Source organism: Cornus florida, unplaced genomic scaffold (genome assembly GCF_030987335.1).
Source record: "Cornus florida cultivar Cherokee Brave unplaced genomic scaffold, ASM3098733v1 CherokeeBrave_3.0.0_Hap2_Chr01, whole genome shotgun sequence".
Classification (NCBI taxonomy): Eukaryota; Viridiplantae; Streptophyta; class Magnoliopsida; order Cornales; family Cornaceae; genus Cornus; species Cornus florida.
Genome location: NW_026775571.1, coordinates 121,216,681 through 121,234,311, shown reverse-complemented (window position 1 = coordinate 121,234,311; position 17,631 = coordinate 121,216,681). Strand labels below are relative to the sequence as shown.

The window sequence follows — 17,631 nt, the reverse complement described above, 5'->3', positions numbered from 1 at the left end:
AAGGGTGAGACCCCATCATATTCATAGGGTACGCCTCCCAATCCTAAAGTCATCCAACAAAAACCAAAGCAAATTTCCTGCTAAAGAAGATAACACGATATAACACCATTGAAGTTCAGCAAGATACAGACAGCTTGAAGGCAGCTTTTCATCTTAAAATGTTACAATTTAAAAGAGATACAGATAATTAGACAGACAAGCCTTCTCATTCTTAATTTTTTTATAATAATAAAAAAAAAAAAAAAAAAACACAAACAGGAGTCGTCGTCAAGTCAGCCATCCGTTCTATTATTTAATACAACATCCGTGGAGTTGTAAGCAGCATCAGCCGAAGAGGTGTCAATATCATTCAGACCCAACTCCTCATTCTGGTCCCAAGACCTCTCATATTCCTCAACTAAGCAGTACCAGTATAGTTAACATCAGTAGATAATCAGTACGAATACAGGACATAGCACCAAATAAAGATGGGAGTGTAATGTATTATTGCAAGAGGAAACACAGTTAATAGGTAAATGAGGTGTCAATAGCATCGTGAGCAATTTACATAAAAATAAATTTTTTTGTCTGTATCCCACAAATTTTTATGCACTCCTACCCTCTTCTCTCAAGTGTTCATTGTAAAAAGATTAATAATATCCGATATATCTACTGATATTTCTCTACTATCAGATCATAAAGAGTAACTTTTCTCAAACACATTTCTGAGATTTTTTATTTTCCTTCCTGAAACCTTTTTTACCAAATTAATAGAACAATTGCTTACATCAGCTTGATCCACCATATGCAGTTGCTATTGGTCAAAAGCATCTCAAGTTCATTCATATAGATTACATTTAGTCTCACGGGAGAAAAAGACTCACAAGTTAACTGATAGTCATCTTTAATATCGTCGGTCACCGGTGCCACAAAAGAATTTGCTAGGGCATCATCGATAATTAAAGTCCAAGGCGCTTCCAAACTCAGAAGCTGTAGAACATCACAGGTTTGCAAATAAAAATAAATTAATTAATTAAGAGTATGTAACAGAAAATAATAATAACTAAGAAAAAAAAAAAAAAAAAAACAGAAAATAATAATAAAGTATGTAACAGAAAAGTATACACACACAAATATATATACATATTAACCACCTAAATTTGTTAATATCCAAATAGGAGAACGGTCCTCAAAATCACATTCATTGCTCCATTTCTGGATACTCACAGGTAGTTCAAACAATCACAAGTTTACCCCATAACATTCATTTAGTCTTCACGTACAAGTGTGCAAGAGATGCATTAAATAACTAAAAGTACATTTGAAATTATTTTCACAATTTATGAACAAATGCACAAGTGCCAAGATTCAGCATCAGAACCACCAACTAAAAGAAAAAGACATAACTATTTAAACTAGATAACGAAAAAACTTCTACGGGTCTTAAATTATTATCAGACTTTGTCATCATCCCTCCTGCCTGATCTCAAGACAGTCAATCTAGCAAGCAAACTTTCTAGGCATCACATTTAAGTCATTCATTCCCAATCCATGATCTCATTTTCCTTTTTTAAAAAATTAGAAACACAATTTTAGACAATAAAAAATATCTTAGGGGAAGAGAACAACGCTAAGTGAAAGATTGGTACCATTCATATGATAATAACACAGTGCAAATGATTAGGCCAATAAATTAATTGCTACTTTTTCTATACTGTAGAAGTTCAGTCTACATGCTAATTCTATATTTGGACTTCGTAGCAAATGTCTGTTAGGTGCACCTTGTTAAGCCTTGCTCTGAAGTCTTGCCACTTGGTTTTCCTAGTTTCGTCGAGACTGTCTCCAAAGGTAAATCCATGTACTCTCTCAAGATCTGCAAATTAGTTGTATAGGACATGGCCCAATATAACAAAGAGTCATATCAAGAATAAAATTCAGTATCAGACATATCAAAAATAAAAATTGAAAAATCAATATTAGACAATAAAAACAAATACCATGAGGTTTCATCTTGATTAACCAGGCCCCCACCAACTCAAAAGTATCTTAACTAAAATGCTAATATATAAATGTAAATTAAAGAACGGAAATTTATTTCATCAGCTTAATAATATGCCAGCTACATACAAAAGTTTGCCAGCTCCATATCCTCTTTAAAAAAAAATTATAATAGAAATCTACTATCACAGGGAAATGCAAAACAGTCACCATCACTTTTTGTTGCTTAGTCTATAAAACATGAAAAATAAAATAAAATAAAGTTTACATCATCTGAAACACAAACCAAGCTGCTTTATATCGTAAGCATATGCAATCCCAATGGATGTATTAACAGTTTCACTTAGGGTTTCCAATCATAGGAAAATGTTAATGCTCTACTGCTCAATGTAATTAACCATTTGGTCCAGTGGTAACAGCTTTAACTGCCACGCATGAGAACATATATTTGAGTATGAGACAGCCACTTAATGTAGATGATGTATCAAGCCTGTATTCAATCCGTCCCTCTTAACACTTTCAGTTAATAGGAACCACAATAGTTTTTCTTTACTCCCTCCGTCTCAAATTAAATGTCCACATTTCCAATTTTGGATGTCTCAAAATAAATGTCCCATTTGAAAAGTCAAAGTACTATTTTTTGTAACATACCAATTTATCCTTCTTACAATGAACTTATAAAAAGTAAATCATCACATCATGTGGACCCACTATGGACATATTTGGTAATTCATTCTATACCAATACAATAAAAAAAATATTAAAACTCATCCTTTTAAAAAGTTAGATTCCCGAAAAGGGACATTTAATTTGAGAGGGTGGGAGTTATTTTTTGGTCAATGATGGTTGTGTCGGGCTTCTTAGAGCAACCCATAGTCCACCATGGAGCAAATGCACCCCCCTGTCCAACATCAACCAGGCAATTACCAGAAAATTCCCTTGGAGTAGGAGTCCCAAGGGGATTTGAATTCCCAACCTCCAAGATGTGAGGTGAGAGCCTTGCCATTAGCTATTCCCTTGGGCTTCGGGAACCACACTAGTTAATGACTTTAATTATAGCAACAAGTGCAAAAATATATTTTTCTTTAGGAGAATCTACTTCAACTTCAATTTATACAAAATATATTCAGAATTTAGAGGGGAAAGTTGTACTAAAGGTGGCCAATTAGACGGGAAAGTGTAACATAGGGGTCCCTAGGATTAAAGTAGCTCCTTTCAAAATTAGAAGAGAAAGAATTACCAAACTGATATACCAAGTAATCAACATCGCCTTCCACAATTTTACATAAAGGCTATGTAAAATTGAGTTTCAATTATAATAAAGGCTTTAAAGGCTATGTAAAATTGAGTTTCAATTATAATAAAGGCTTCCACAAGGAGCTAGGAGCAAGGAGCTAGCATCACAAACTCAATTTGACTCAAAAACACTGGTTCTCATGATGGATACTCATAGATAATTTAATAGTTTTTATGATAAAAACTAAATTTGGGATAAATTTTTAGTGAGATTTGTGGAGAACATTAATAGGAGGATTTAGGAACAATAGGACTACAAGTTAAAAATCCGAAGATGATTTTACGAATATAAAAAATGAGGAGCAGTGGAGAAAAAACAATAACTTGCACCCGCGAACTGCCCGTGACTTTCACCTATGCTAGGAGACAAAGCAAGGAAAGATAAATTTTAGGGTTTTCCCATATACACTAGGAATTAGAATATTTAGGAGTTATGTTTATTTTAGTATATTTGGCAATTCTTGAATAATTAATAATTAGAATTTCTTAGGATTGCCTATGATTTTGCTTTTTAATCTGGCCTTATGTAATAGGTTTCATGAGTTTGGATGATTATTTATTATTGAGATTTTGAATATAGAGATTTCTTCTCCATAATTCTTTTTCATCTTCCCAATTCTTTTCCTCTCTCTTCTTCTCTCTTCCCTGGTTCTACATCAATAAGGTATATGAGCATTGTTCGTCCTGCATCAGTTGCCATCATCAGAGCACCAGCCATTCTGCATAAAGGAGCCTACACAATATGTCTATATATAAAATATATGTAACGTAAATAAAATATAATTCATATAGTTAACGAGTGCTCCTAAAGTGTACCACAAGGGGCTTTTACTAATCAAACTGAAGGGAAATCCTTACTTATACAACATAAAAGGCCAACCTACTTTTGCAACAGTCTGTTGGGCAGTAAAGAGAGAAAAATGCTAAAATGGTTGTGAAAATTGATAATGATTATATTAACTAAAAGTTGAAGTTCAGGTATTTTAATTAGCTTTAAGCATTCCAAATCTGCAACTACACTGATGAAGAAAGCAAGAGATGCCCACACTAAGGGTTGGGACGACTGAACCAAATTATCTGTTGGTTGAGAAGGAAAAGAATGGTCAGCAAAATGTGTGTGGGATTCTCAGCAAAATGTGTGTGGGATTCTCAGCAAAATGTGGCAGGGATTGGTTCGAGTGCTTGACCGAAAGCATGACCATGAAACAGCAGTGGAGGAAGCCCGGTGCTTTAACCGGGTGCCTGTTGAAGAATGATCCGACAACTCATAGGGAATTAAGGGAACCAACCAGAACCATAGCGAGAGCGATTCTTCATAGCACAGTACTATCTCTCTCTCTCTAGTTGAGTGGGGGCAGCTGCCTCCACTGGACCTAACATGGCTCTGCCACTGATCATATGAAAAATACAAAAAGGTTAAAAAAACCAGAACCATGGTAGAAAAAACAAATACAGCAGCCTAGCCTGTGAGAAACTACTAAGAACAATAATTAATTTTAAAAACAAGTATGTGTGATACCATCAGTATTTTTTATCCCCGTAATAGATTCTCAGTCTCTTAAGGAGGTAGGTCGAACGAAATCCAGGGCAAGAAATACAACTGTTTATGTAATGTTGGTTACAATTATAAAATAAATTAATAATAAGTTACAGGAATTAAAGTGACCTTCACTTAAATAATAGAAGCTGCAGCTTGACAATGAGAAAAAAGGCAGATGAAGATGCTCACTTTCACTAATTTTTGCAATCAAGCCTTCAACAGTTGTCACAGCTCCACCCAATGTGCCACTGGTCAGCTCCAAGTCAAGCTCTGGGACTCTCACACTAGCAGTATCTGACTGATGTATTTAAATTAACATTATCAGAAAATGCATTTAAACCTCATAAAAGGAGACCAACTAAGGATTTATGGCCTGTTCTCAGAGAACTAGAAAACAGTTTGAAAATTCATTTGGTTGATAGTTTTCTCCAGACTTTTCCTAAAACCGAGTTGAAAGAAGGCCTCATTTTAAAGAACTCTCTTTTGTCTTTTTTTTTTTATAGTTCTCTGAAGTTCTAGACTTCTTACAAATTGTTCCTATTTGTTTGATCAGAAATGCAAAAGGAAAAGGGAAAGATATAAAGATCACCGTTGGAAATTAAATTATGTCCCCCGTCCCCCTTTCACAGAAAAGGGAGAATGTATTTATTGGATCCGTCAGGACTGACGGGGCTTGAACCCGCAGCTTCCGCCTTGACAGGGCGGTGCTCTGACCAATTGAACTACAATCCGAGGGAAATAGGGGATAACTGACCCAAACAAACCTCAAGTTCCCAAGGTCAATACTGAACGGTACGCTTAAATTTTAAAAAGCAGCATTCGAACGTCCAGGATACAGGAACATGGCCCTTAAATTTTATCCAAATGTAATCCACAGGAAATTGGTTGTTTTTTGAGACATGGGAGAATGTGATGTAGAACTGCTAGTTTCATCTATATTTCTTGTTTAAATAAAGCAAGTGAAACATCTCCAACATAGCTTGCAATCCAAGTGTTGACATAAATACCGTAGCTCAGAGAATAAAAAAATAAATAATCTTTGTTGTAAGAGTTGTTAGCCACCAGCAACTCTATAATTTAAATTATTAACAATCAAAATTAACTCTGATTTATTACGGGAACAACCAAGACCAAATAGCCAATCTAAATACATAAAAATGATTTCTACGGTATTAAATTCCTCAATGTAAAATTGAAGCATTCATAAAATACAAGGTGGTTTTGTTAAAAGGGTTTGACCTAATTCAGTTTGAATTTTAAATAATCAAATTTTTACACATATTTTTTCAGCTACCCACATCTGTTTGATTAAGCTAATTGAATAACCTATTTTAAGTACACACCTATTAATAATCAAACTTTGACAAACTAAAACTAAAGCCTATGTAAGCCAGCTTGTAGACCGAAATATAAAACATTAATAAAATTAGGTTGTATATAGGTTAATCAAGTTCAAGATACAAAATACAAACTAATAAATATTATTGTATTCTAGTTCTTCATATGTCATCTTTTAAATACCTTAAAAAAAAAAAAAGACAGATATTATTCGGATACATCCTGTGATGTAGGACACAAGAGCAGTCTTAAATAGAAAAAGACGTATAGAATTCAAAGGCTGAAAGTTCAAAGAACTAGGGCTAAAATTTGGAGTTTTGATAGTAAATAAAAATAAAAAAAAATAAAAATAAAAAAAATTAAAAAAAAAACGGAAAAGAAATAGAATAGAGCTACCTATTGGAATCACTCCAACAGCGCCTAGGTATCACACCTAGAGAGGGCAAAACTGATGTAGGACACAAAAGCAGCCTTAAATAGATAAAGACGTACAGAATTCAAAGGCTGAAAGTTCAAAGAACTGGGGTTGAAATTTGGAGGTTTGATAGTAAAAATGTAGAAAAACAAAGGGAAAAGAAATAGAATAGAGGCTATAGAGCTACCTATTGGAATCACTCCAACATGGCCTAGGTATCACGCCTAGAGAAGGCCTCACCCCCTTAGAATTTGTGAATCACTCACAAAGAAATCTCAAAGATATTTTTATTCATTCATTCACCGCCGCATCAGAGTTACATAGTATCACTTTTATAATGACTGATGACCCTTCCCATAATTGAGGTAATCAATAGTTGACTCTAGCATAATATAAGTAATCACCCCATAATTGACGTAATCAATATTTGACTCTAGGATTACCTCCCAATGAAGGCAATCAATACTTGACCCTTAGATTACTCCATAATTGAGAAAATAAATACTTACCTAATAACATAATTAAAGTAACTAAAAGTTGACTAACGACTCCCAATTATTTAAAACTCCATACGGACCAAAATTATCTAGCCTATGACAGCTCGAGTCTTAGAATCCTCGTTTTTGCTCCTTTTATACACCCTAAAAGATTTCTGCCATTGATCTCCATCATCCTGCTGAGCATCTATTCAGATAAGTTTTCCATATATGTTTGGTACATCTTCCATGAATTGGCATGTGACTTCAAAGTATAAATAGCTGTCAAGAGAGGGTTCACACTTTCAACTGTTAGTCATCCAGCTTTGATGGTTTTTGGATTTTATTTGTTATAATGGAAAAAGAAATAATGAAACTGGTTATATAAACTTTATTTTTTTTTAAATGTCTGCATTTTTCTCCGAAACATTATTTTACATTATTTTCAATTTTCTTCAGCAACCAAACAGAGAAAAGTTCCTGATTTTCCGAATGGCAATTAGATTGCTGCCTAAATGAAATCCCTTTCTCCCAAACATTATTTTCAATTTTCTTCAGCAACCAAACAGAGAAAAGTTCCTGATTTTCTGAATGGCAATTAGATTGCTGACTAAATGAAATCCTATCTTCCTCTTTCTCTTTCTTTGAAACTCAGCCAATAAGTTGGTATTTGGAACGAAGAATGAAGAAAGAAAATAAGTGGGGAAAATTTTGGCGACAAATGTTCAAACCGAATCAACACCTCATTTTGATAAAGAACAAGGCTTCAGTGAGGCTAGCTTTCATTCACTTCATGCAACAATTGGTTCACAAATCACTTTCAGCCCAAAAAACCAAACAATAAGAAAAAGGCATGTAAATGAGGGGCAGATCTGCATCCTTCCCAATTCCTATAGACTCGGGTTAAATTAGGCAAACTACATACAAAAGAAAATTTTACTGAGTTGAACATAAAATAAGCCAAGACATACCTTTATCACATCACGGCTTAGATCATTAATGTTCTTCACACAAACTGTAATTTTCTTTCCTTCTGCAGGAATACGACCACCAGGTTTCAACTGCAGAGAAAAGCATGACACCATCAAATTATTGAAAAGAAAAGCATTATCCAGTTCTGGTCCTGACATGGGAGGGTGTCGGGAACGGAGGACTTGAGACAGTCCAAGCCTTCCGTATTTCATAAAGTGGCTGCTCTGAGGCTCAAACTCACACCAGTGGAATGTGGCACCGATGCTCAAGAGTTTTACTGTTCAACAAAGCAACGTCCCTCCATTTATGAAAAAGAGGAAAGCAAAGAATCAGTATGGCATTACAAACCTCAGAATTACGGTAACCACAAGCATCACAAGAGGATGCCATGACAATTACTTCCTGGAAGTACGGAATCTCTGTATATAGTTAAGCTTGACAAAAATCATGCATAACCATACTAAGCATATATAGTAGAGAGAATTAAGGAAAATATGGTTTCCACAAATTGTAATACTTGAGATAAAATCTGACTCAACAATACAACTACTCTGTTTAATATTGTACTTCAAGTCCTCAACAATAAGCATTTACTGACTAATTGAAGAACTACTAGTCCAACTTTAACAGAAGTACATGCATAAAAGATCAGGGAAACAAAATTTGTATCATACTTTCCAGTTCCCAAGTTCTCCTCGGAAACAGACGAAGTTGGCAGCACACTTGCCACAAAAAATAAAATCTCTTATAAGTAGACAGCATATATGTTGAAGTAGGGCAACAATAAATAGATTCAGGCAAAAAAAAAAAAAAAAAAGCTAGTTGTGATAGAAAAATACTCTTGCAACACAACGCAAATAACTAACAACCACCATCTCCTTCCTCATTTGCTTGCTCTTCAACTAGAACTTTTATACAATGAATTTCTTGACTTGACTTGATTCTCTGTGACTACAAAATTCAGAACATTGGTAACCATCTCAAAATCCTCAACATCATTCTCCTCAGCTTATTTAGCCATTTAACACCCTCATTCTCTTGTAAATGAGTTTCTCCCTCTCCAACTTTAAGAACTCTTTAATTACTGATATTCTATTCAGGTCATCCTCTCAATTGGTCAAGGGTATAAGGATTTAACTATGGGCACAATGTCAACATATGTCTCTGAGATACATTCTCCATAAAAAAAAAATTCAGCCTTTTTAAGTGTTTAGTTGAGTGTAAAACATCTCATTTAGTTTTTTAGGAGAATAAAAATAGCTTAGATACCTAAATGGACTTGCTGAATTTTCCTTGGTAACCATTCCAAATATAAGCAAGCTGTTTAAAGGCTTATACAACAGAAATGAATGCAAGTACTTAAAACAATACACATGCACATAAGATTGCTTAGTTCATATAAACTCGAAACTTATGTTTGTATACAAACCTATTAACACCTAAAGATATATGCAAATGCATGCAACTAGTATATATATAGACATGTACACTGACAACACGTGTGCCTGTATTTGAGGTATATATTTGTTATGTACGACGGAAAGAAACAAAAAGCCTTGTTATGTATGCATATGCATGTTTGTACGCAAGCCTATAAACACCTATAGATATATGCAAATGCACACAACTTGTATCTATATAGACAGGTACACTCACAACATGTGTGCCCATATTTGGGGCATATACTTGCAATGTATGCATGTATACATGCCAATACATTTCCCTACACATTTGCACTATGAGTGCCTTTATGTGCAAGCTTGTTCTATATACATTAACTCCTGTGTATTTATCTGTTTACATGCATGTCTGTACCTTGATTCTAAAGCACAGATCCACCAAGTGTGTGTAAATTTTTCAGTTTTGCTTTTTCTCTTTTTCTTTTATTTAAAAAAATAAAAAAAGAGATATCATTAAGGAAACGGAACTTACAAAGACAGAAGGATGATATATCCACCTAGCTCTAGAATGGGGCCAAATTACCACTCTGTAAAAAGAGAACATACAACCCACAGCCCCAACAACTAATCCTCGTGTAGGAATACCCTTTATTATTTAGCCCGACAGCCTGACTGCATCATGGGATACCCATATATTCCCATTATCAAAAGCAAAAGGCATACATGGAACTTCAAGCATGAGGTTACCAGAGACGGATCAAAAAATGTCATAATGCATCTTCCCCTAAATATTAGATTCAATGTTCACATGGTGAAAAGAAACCTGTGATAAACAAGGAGATCATATTACAACCAAAAAAAGAAAGGAACTAAATCAATACATAATTTTTTAGACTTGGTTATTCGAAAGTAACAAGGTCACCAAAAGAAATGGGAAAATAAAGGAACAAAACTATAAGAAAAAACATTTTCAAAGAATTTGACTACTGTAGCAAGCAGAAACAGTTGACTAATAAATGAATACTTGCAAAGAGATGTATATATCATGTGTCCCTGATATTGAGAATAAAAAGAAACATAACAGTCACACTGCCATGTTACTTCTGAATAAAGCGAAGAAAGAGTAAAAAGGATACTGGTGGCAAACATTCTAGTCTCACACCTGGCAGCACAAGCTCCACAAGTAGATGGGAAAGTCATAACCTGTAAGTAAAAGAGTGAAACAAATTATATAAATTTTAATAAATAAATATGAAGAACTTCCATCTGGAAAGATAGTGTACCTCTTCTGGTGCAGAGTATCTAAACAAAGCATCAGCAATTTCCACACTATTTCCCTGAGCAATAGCACGATGACCAGCCGCAGCTCCTATTGATCCATGTGGTTCTTTATCAATTTGAAGTGAAGCATTGTCTGTTTCCTCTGGTGATGCTTCATCACCAAGTTCTCCCACCTGTGATGGGTCAACAAGATACCCCAATGACGCTTGTTGCTCAGGAGTTCGCTCATAAAACTTTATTGTCAGCGATGGATCCGGAGATGGAGCAAACCTGTTACAATTAGTGTATTCTCTTTAAACTATTGAATAAAGTAGTGGTTCGAGTTAATTAAACAAAGACAAACCTCGTTTAGAGTATAAAACCCAACACATCAGTAAAAGAGTAAAATATACAAATAAGATGCGACTATAATAGGAACACTAGAGAGAAGACTGATTGAATTCGATTGCCCAAGAGAAGGCATGGGAATATTAGCTTTAGCAGGAGAAATCTTCCTTTCTTTTCATAGGGATGGGAGAAGGATATCATTTCTACAAAGTAAATATTATTCCATTTTAACCATCATCCAACCTTGCGCATAATCTCAATGAAGGTACAGTGGAATTTTAAAGAAAAGTCTCTTACGGATTCTCAATGAAGCTGTTGCCAGCAGGATCATCAAGAATAAAGGTAAAGGATGAATCTCCAGTTGCACAAGCTTTCAATCTTAACAAGAACTTGTCTATTGCTTCAGCAGTCTGAGGATCCACTTTCTGAAATGCCCAGATATACACTGTTAGGACACCAAGTAGGAGGAGAAGTAAGAGGAAAAGAAGCATGAGAATTCAAATTAAATATACCTTTCGCTCTTCTTGAAGGGCCTGCAATTCATTCAGAGCTCTAACCAATATCCCTTCAACCTAGAACAGAAAGTCAGAGAATAGATTATATGAAAGAAGGGGAAACACACTTTTATTTATCAACAAGAAGATGGGAACAAAAGCATTAACATATAACATGTTAACACACAATAAAAATATATTAAAAGTTCCAAGAGGTTTTTTTTTTTTTTTTTTTTTAACAAGTAAAAATGTATTAGAAAGCATTCAAAAGGGGAACGAGTCCCCCAAAAAAAAAAAGATACAAGAGGTTTTACACCACAAATAAACTGTTACAGTGAGGCATAAGGTGCTCGAGCTGTTCTAAATCTAATGCATGATAGACCAACAAGGCAGAAACCTTGAAGTATATATTGAACCAGCTTTAATTCCCTGATTCAGCCAGGCCTAAGCACAAAAACTATTTTCAAAAAGCTACCCATAGAAACCATATTACCTCAGACATCTCTTGGGTCAAATGATAATATTTTAACATGATTGAATATTTTTATTATGAATGGAAAGTAAGATTTCATGCATATGGTGGACCAGAGAAAAAAATTATAATTATGGCAATCTACACAACTTTTTATGAAAATGTCTAACCCAATGTTCTTTCACTTGGAATCATTAGTGAGCTTAGGTTCATTTATATTAATTTATGAGTAAAGGAATGCTAAGTGTAGCCGCGATTGCACAAGCACAGCCCTTGGATCTGTGCGCCTCACTGTGGGACCCACAAGATCCAAGGGCTGTACTTGCACAGTCGCAGCTGTGCTTAACACAGCTCTTATGAGTAACACCAGGAGTTCCAAATGAACATCCATCACGAATTCACGATTTTGATTATAAAAATGTCATTCGATAGAACAAACCATACTAACAAATTATAATAATAATTTAATGATAGAGATAACAGGATCTCATTTACGACTCACTATCCTGTCGATAGTCTCAAAGTGTTGAATAGGCTAACGATGAATCCCCACTTTTAAGGTAATTTTTCTAATGGTCTATTCAAAAATATTTTTAATTTCAAAGGTCCAATGATTTCAAATTGGATCAAATGTTGAACTTTTTGAATCAATTGTGTTTGCACATATACATAATATATATATATATATACACACACATATCATAATTATCATAAGTATTACATTTTTGCTAAATATATATTTTACATATTATGTTTTCTTTTTCCATTTAAATTAATGATCATCAAATTACTATATTTTTTCGATACATTGTTGGTTTATAAATTTAGGTTTTATAAAGTTTTAAAAAAAGTGCGCATAAAGTTTAGTGTGTGTCTGTGTGCAGCGCGTGCATATATAAAGTTGGTGGTAATGCAAGGAATTTCTAAACCGAGTGTGTGTGTGTGTGTGTGTGTGTGTGTGTGAAACTATGTACGCACACATACAAATGAAAGAAAAGAGGAAACTTTTTCCTCTATTACTTAGCCTCCTTAACACCCTCCAAAGCAATCCATTGACACGTCAAAATCTAATATCTGAGAGGACAAGATCACATAAAGTTCCTCGCAGTACAAGAAAAGAGTACCAGTTCAAACGTCAAACCAGTCAACATGATTGTAGGATTAAAAACATCTTGAAGAAAAGGATATTCATAAACAAAAGCAGAAATTAGGATCTTGTTACTGAATAGAAAAAGAAATTATATTCAGGATACAAAGGAGATACCGTTGACAGAATTCCACGCTGAGCCTCTGGAGGAATCTCAAAATCCAGCTCAAGAATCTGCAAATATAAATAAAACAGCAAGATAAAATGCAGACTCCATACATTATGATAACAATTCAAATGTCTTACTCAAAACAAAACCAATGATAATACTTTGTGCATAGAGAGGTCAAATGAAGGAAAAGTGGGTCATCAGTCATAAATGACAAACATGTACCACATCAAAACCTGTAAGGTCAGGAAAGTAAAAGTGGAAGAAATGCAAGAAATGTCCATCAACAACATGAAAGGAACCTGTGGTCAAACTTCTGCCACTAAATTCCATCCTAAACCTTGAACCAACACTTCAATTGTTTTTCCTTTTTACTTTTTTCTTTTGGGTGGGGTTGGGGGTGTTAGAGGGACGCAGGAAAAAAAAAATACGTAGTAATAAGAAGTACGATTATTCAAGGAAGTGTTGTTATCTTGCTCTCAAAATATTGATAATCACCATTTATAAAATCTAATTTTGCCTTTCTTCTTAAACAATAACAATCATCATGTATATACAGCCACTTTGTCTGAATAAAATTTAATGCCGATTCTGTCCCAAGTCCACCATCCCAGCACTACAAGGACGACTGAGTAAATGACCATTAAGGTTGATATTTAATCTGATATCAAAATAGGTGCCCGCATACATTTTTTTGACGTCAAATAACTCAGATATACGTTGGCATTCAATATCTTGTACTTGAATCATGGTATGTTTATACAGTGATCTGTAATTTGTAAGATGCTAACGTCTGTTGCTCCAACTAAGCCATATAAGTTAGAAGTGACCATCCATCTCTATCAACTACTATACGCGAAAAAGCTCAAGAGGATGATGCTTTTCTTAAGAGTTGATTTCACGAAATGATACATACATACATATATATATATATATATATATATATACATACATATATATATATATATATATATATATGTATAGACAGAGAGAGATATAGATATGTACTTTATATCAGCAATAGTAATATTCAATTGCCTCTGCCAACAAGGAAAAGAAAAGCTTGGTTCAACGACATTTTAGTAAGGCCTACCAACACCATAGCAGGAGGCAAACATTCAAACTATGATCTAGAGTATCAGGTGATCAACAGCCAGAGTTCATATCATAAGAATATAGAAGTAGTGAAACATCTATCATGTCTCACGATAAAAATAATTATAAGAAATATTATAATAGCAGAATTCAGTGATAATAAGATTTCTGTATTCTCATAAATTGATAGACCAGTTTAGCAAGTAGAGTTAAGGAACATGCAAAAAAGAGAGTATAAGTTTGTTAATCATGTAAACTTAAGGCCAGTCATTGTAATCTTCATGTTTCAAGATGAGGCAGTAGCAAGTGAAGTTGGTTTCCAAGGAAAAACAAATCTAGACCAGCAATCAAATTATGCAAACATTCCCATCATTGTTCTAAACTTCCAACCAACACCAAAAGACTCTCATTGCCTAGGGCATTCTATAACAACACGCCTACAGGATAATTAAAAGAATCTTTAGAAAATTGTAGATGAAAAAAATGTAAATGAACAAATGTGTCAAATGGAAGTCCATGTTTTTTGGGAAAAGGAACTTGATAATGTACCTTAATAGTGGCAGTTTCAGATTTCACTACTTGTCGATTGAGCATCTGCATAGAAGAACCCATCAGTGTAACAATCCTATTGGAAATGCAGTTTTCCTCAAAACTTTAAAAACAATGAAGTCATTAACAACAATTCAAATACTTTGCATATTATTTATTATAAAGAAGCAAATATAATTACTGATAATGATGATTACAGCAGCAGAATGAACGATATCAATAGCAACAGAAAGCAACATAGAAACATAGGACAGTAACATGGTAAAACATTAAGCTTTCTGTGGTGGATTAGTTGAAAGACTAAGAAAGATAAATTTACGAAAGAGCTAAAAAGAAACTCCCGAGAGTAATCCAAAGCTGGAGATCTAAAGGAAACTGCATAAGATTGCCACATCGTCCAAAAGGAGGCAGTCTGCGTCAGCAGGAAACATTTAGCTAATGCATGTTACAAATGCAAAAAGCCAGACAGAGACCAAAAAATCATAAGAATAGTTAGCAAGAAGGTAGTTAAGATAAGATCTTCAAATGAATACTTTTGACACAACTTAATCAAATGTCTACATACATTCAGCCGCCAAACTAATTCAGAAAAGGCACTGAATTTACTAAGGAAAATGAGACATCTTGCTGTCCATATTGACAACATAGTATGACAGGTAACAATGAGAAAGAAATATGGGGTTGAACTTTCATCTTGCTAAGGTGTAGATAAAGGACTTGACCATTCTTAAGTCATGTGGTTCAGTCGTCCCAACCCTTAGATACAGAAATAGAAACAAATCATAGACAAGTGATGTGTCTTGGCTAGAGCTTTTTTTATATAACCAACAACATGAGTTCTAACATAAGTAATATTAAAAGAAAAAAGTTCGAAAGACAGGAAATGATAGAATTAGAAATGAACATATTTGAACTGGCACCACTGGAGATAAAATTAGAGAAGATCGATTAAGATGGTTTCGACATGTGCAAAGAAAAACACTAAGTGCGCTAGTTAGGAAGAGTAACATGGTTCACGTTGAATGCAAGGTGAATGGGAAGACCAAAATTTAGATGAGTAGAGTTAGTAAGGAAAAATATGGTAGCATGTGATTTTGCTAAGATTGTGGCATAATGTAGAGCAGAACGGGAAATATAAGACATGTAGTTGAAGTGTTAGGAAAATGTTTTGTTGAGTTGAGGAGAGGAGAGAAGTTTCCAAGTCTCACTCTTACTCTTTCCTTCCTCTTCTTTTCTTCATTCTGCCTAAATCTTTTGTTTAATTATCAGACAAGCAAAATAATCTTAAGATGTTGAGAAAATGTTCTGAGTTTGTATATAGCTCAAAGTTTAAACAGGCAACATCATCAGCAAAAACAGTCATTGCTTTTTTCAGCACTAAACTGTTTTATTACTTTATGATAGATGACCCTTGGTTTCTTTTAAAGCCACATCTTCTTGAATAAAGAAAGGACAATTCAAAATTGTGACTTAAAAGTTACATTTCATAAAAATTTATAGCAGTCGACACAACCTTTTGATCACCTGATGGAAACTCCAGACTGTAGCAGCACCCTCGGGGCTGGAGCTCACCAGCAAATTGCACTTCATTGTTCCTACAGACAAAACAGGCAGAAAGCATTAGAAATTATTTAGGGGATACAAACTTTTTTTTTTTTGATAAATTATTTAGGGGATACAATTGACCTTCACAACCTTTTAAGGGGAAACACATTTCTTACCTCTCACCACAATGTGGGCATTCAAAGGCTGATAACAAAATCTGCAAGGAGAGAAATTTATTTCAAAAGAACCCTACTTGGATAAGTGTCCATAAATACGAGCTACCCTTAAAAGTTAACACAATGTAACATTGACAACAGACATTTTTTTTTTTTTTTTTTTTTTTTTTTTTTTGTGGGGGTTTCGTGATTGTCTAAGCTTAGCCTTTTTCATGAAAATCAGTGGAACTGTTTCTAATAGAAATAATATTAACCCTAAACTTCAAACAACGAATATTTGGACAATACCCAATAGAAGATGGAATAACATAAAAGCATACCTTTCTGAAGTGCGGAATTGAAGTTAATAAAAACCTTGTTATCCCCTGTTAACAACAGCCATCGTGTGTGAGACAAATTTCACAAACAACATAGCCTTCCCGTATCTCAAACAACTTAGCCTTACAATATCATTATTTTAAAAGGAAAAAAAAAAGAAGTGATGAAAGTTTAACGAGCAAAGTATATAGTAAAATCAATCTCAGCCAGAAAACAAAATAAAATAAGCAACAATTTGTTGAGTTACACAAATTACTTGAACCGAGGGGTGAGCGACTTCATATACAAATATAATCAATTAATTCGTGTATTTTGACATGAAATTAGAACAGGATGTATAAGACATGTAACATACACGTAGAGAGAGAGCATACATTTTCGCGGCAACGCATGCAAAGGCTTTCGACCTGGTAAAGAGGAGCATCACTGGCGTCTGTAGAGACAGCTTCGACCACTGACCTCACATCCACGATTTGGTCTCTAGTTGTTTCCATTGTAGTAGTAGTATTATTATTATTATGAGATTGTTGCCTATAAATTTAAAAGAAAAACTAGTGTTTCTGTAAACTTAGGGTTTCTGCTTTTAGCCGTTGAGTGGTGGTGGGCGAGGAAGGTATGCATAGAAACAAGAAGGTGCGAGAAGGGCCTGCAGTTCTCGTAAAATATTTATTACTTATAAGTCCGAATGACGGATGCATTCACTC

General features: G+C 34.3%; 1 protein-coding gene across 2 annotated transcripts; it reads right to left on the bottom strand.

Annotated features, from left to right (window-relative positions):
- Positions 1-52: 52 nt before the first annotated feature.
- LOC132268317 (uncharacterized) lies at positions 53-17,563 on the bottom strand. 2 transcript variants are annotated; one of them, XM_059769168.1, is made up of 16 exons: positions 17,302-17,558; positions 16,930-16,974; positions 16,610-16,650; positions 16,402-16,483; positions 14,889-14,933; positions 13,253-13,309; positions 11,535-11,594; positions 11,320-11,447; positions 10,698-10,965; positions 10,551-10,617; positions 8,363-8,433; positions 8,014-8,103; positions 5,003-5,111; positions 1,761-1,852; positions 864-969; positions 53-397 (listed from the first exon to the last, which is right to left on the bottom strand). In XM_059769168.1, the coding sequence occupies exons 1-16, from the start codon at positions 17,419-17,421 to the stop codon at positions 273-275; spliced, it is 1,506 nt and encodes a 501-aa protein (XP_059625151.1). In that variant the 5' UTR covers positions 17,422-17,558; the 3' UTR covers positions 53-272. The 2 variants fall into 2 exon arrangements, 1 of the variants encoding a protein (XP_059625151.1); XR_009469283.1 differs by lacking the exon at positions 5,003-5,111 and having other exon boundaries at positions 364-397; positions 17,302-17,563.
- Positions 17,564-17,631: the final 68 nt, after the last annotated feature.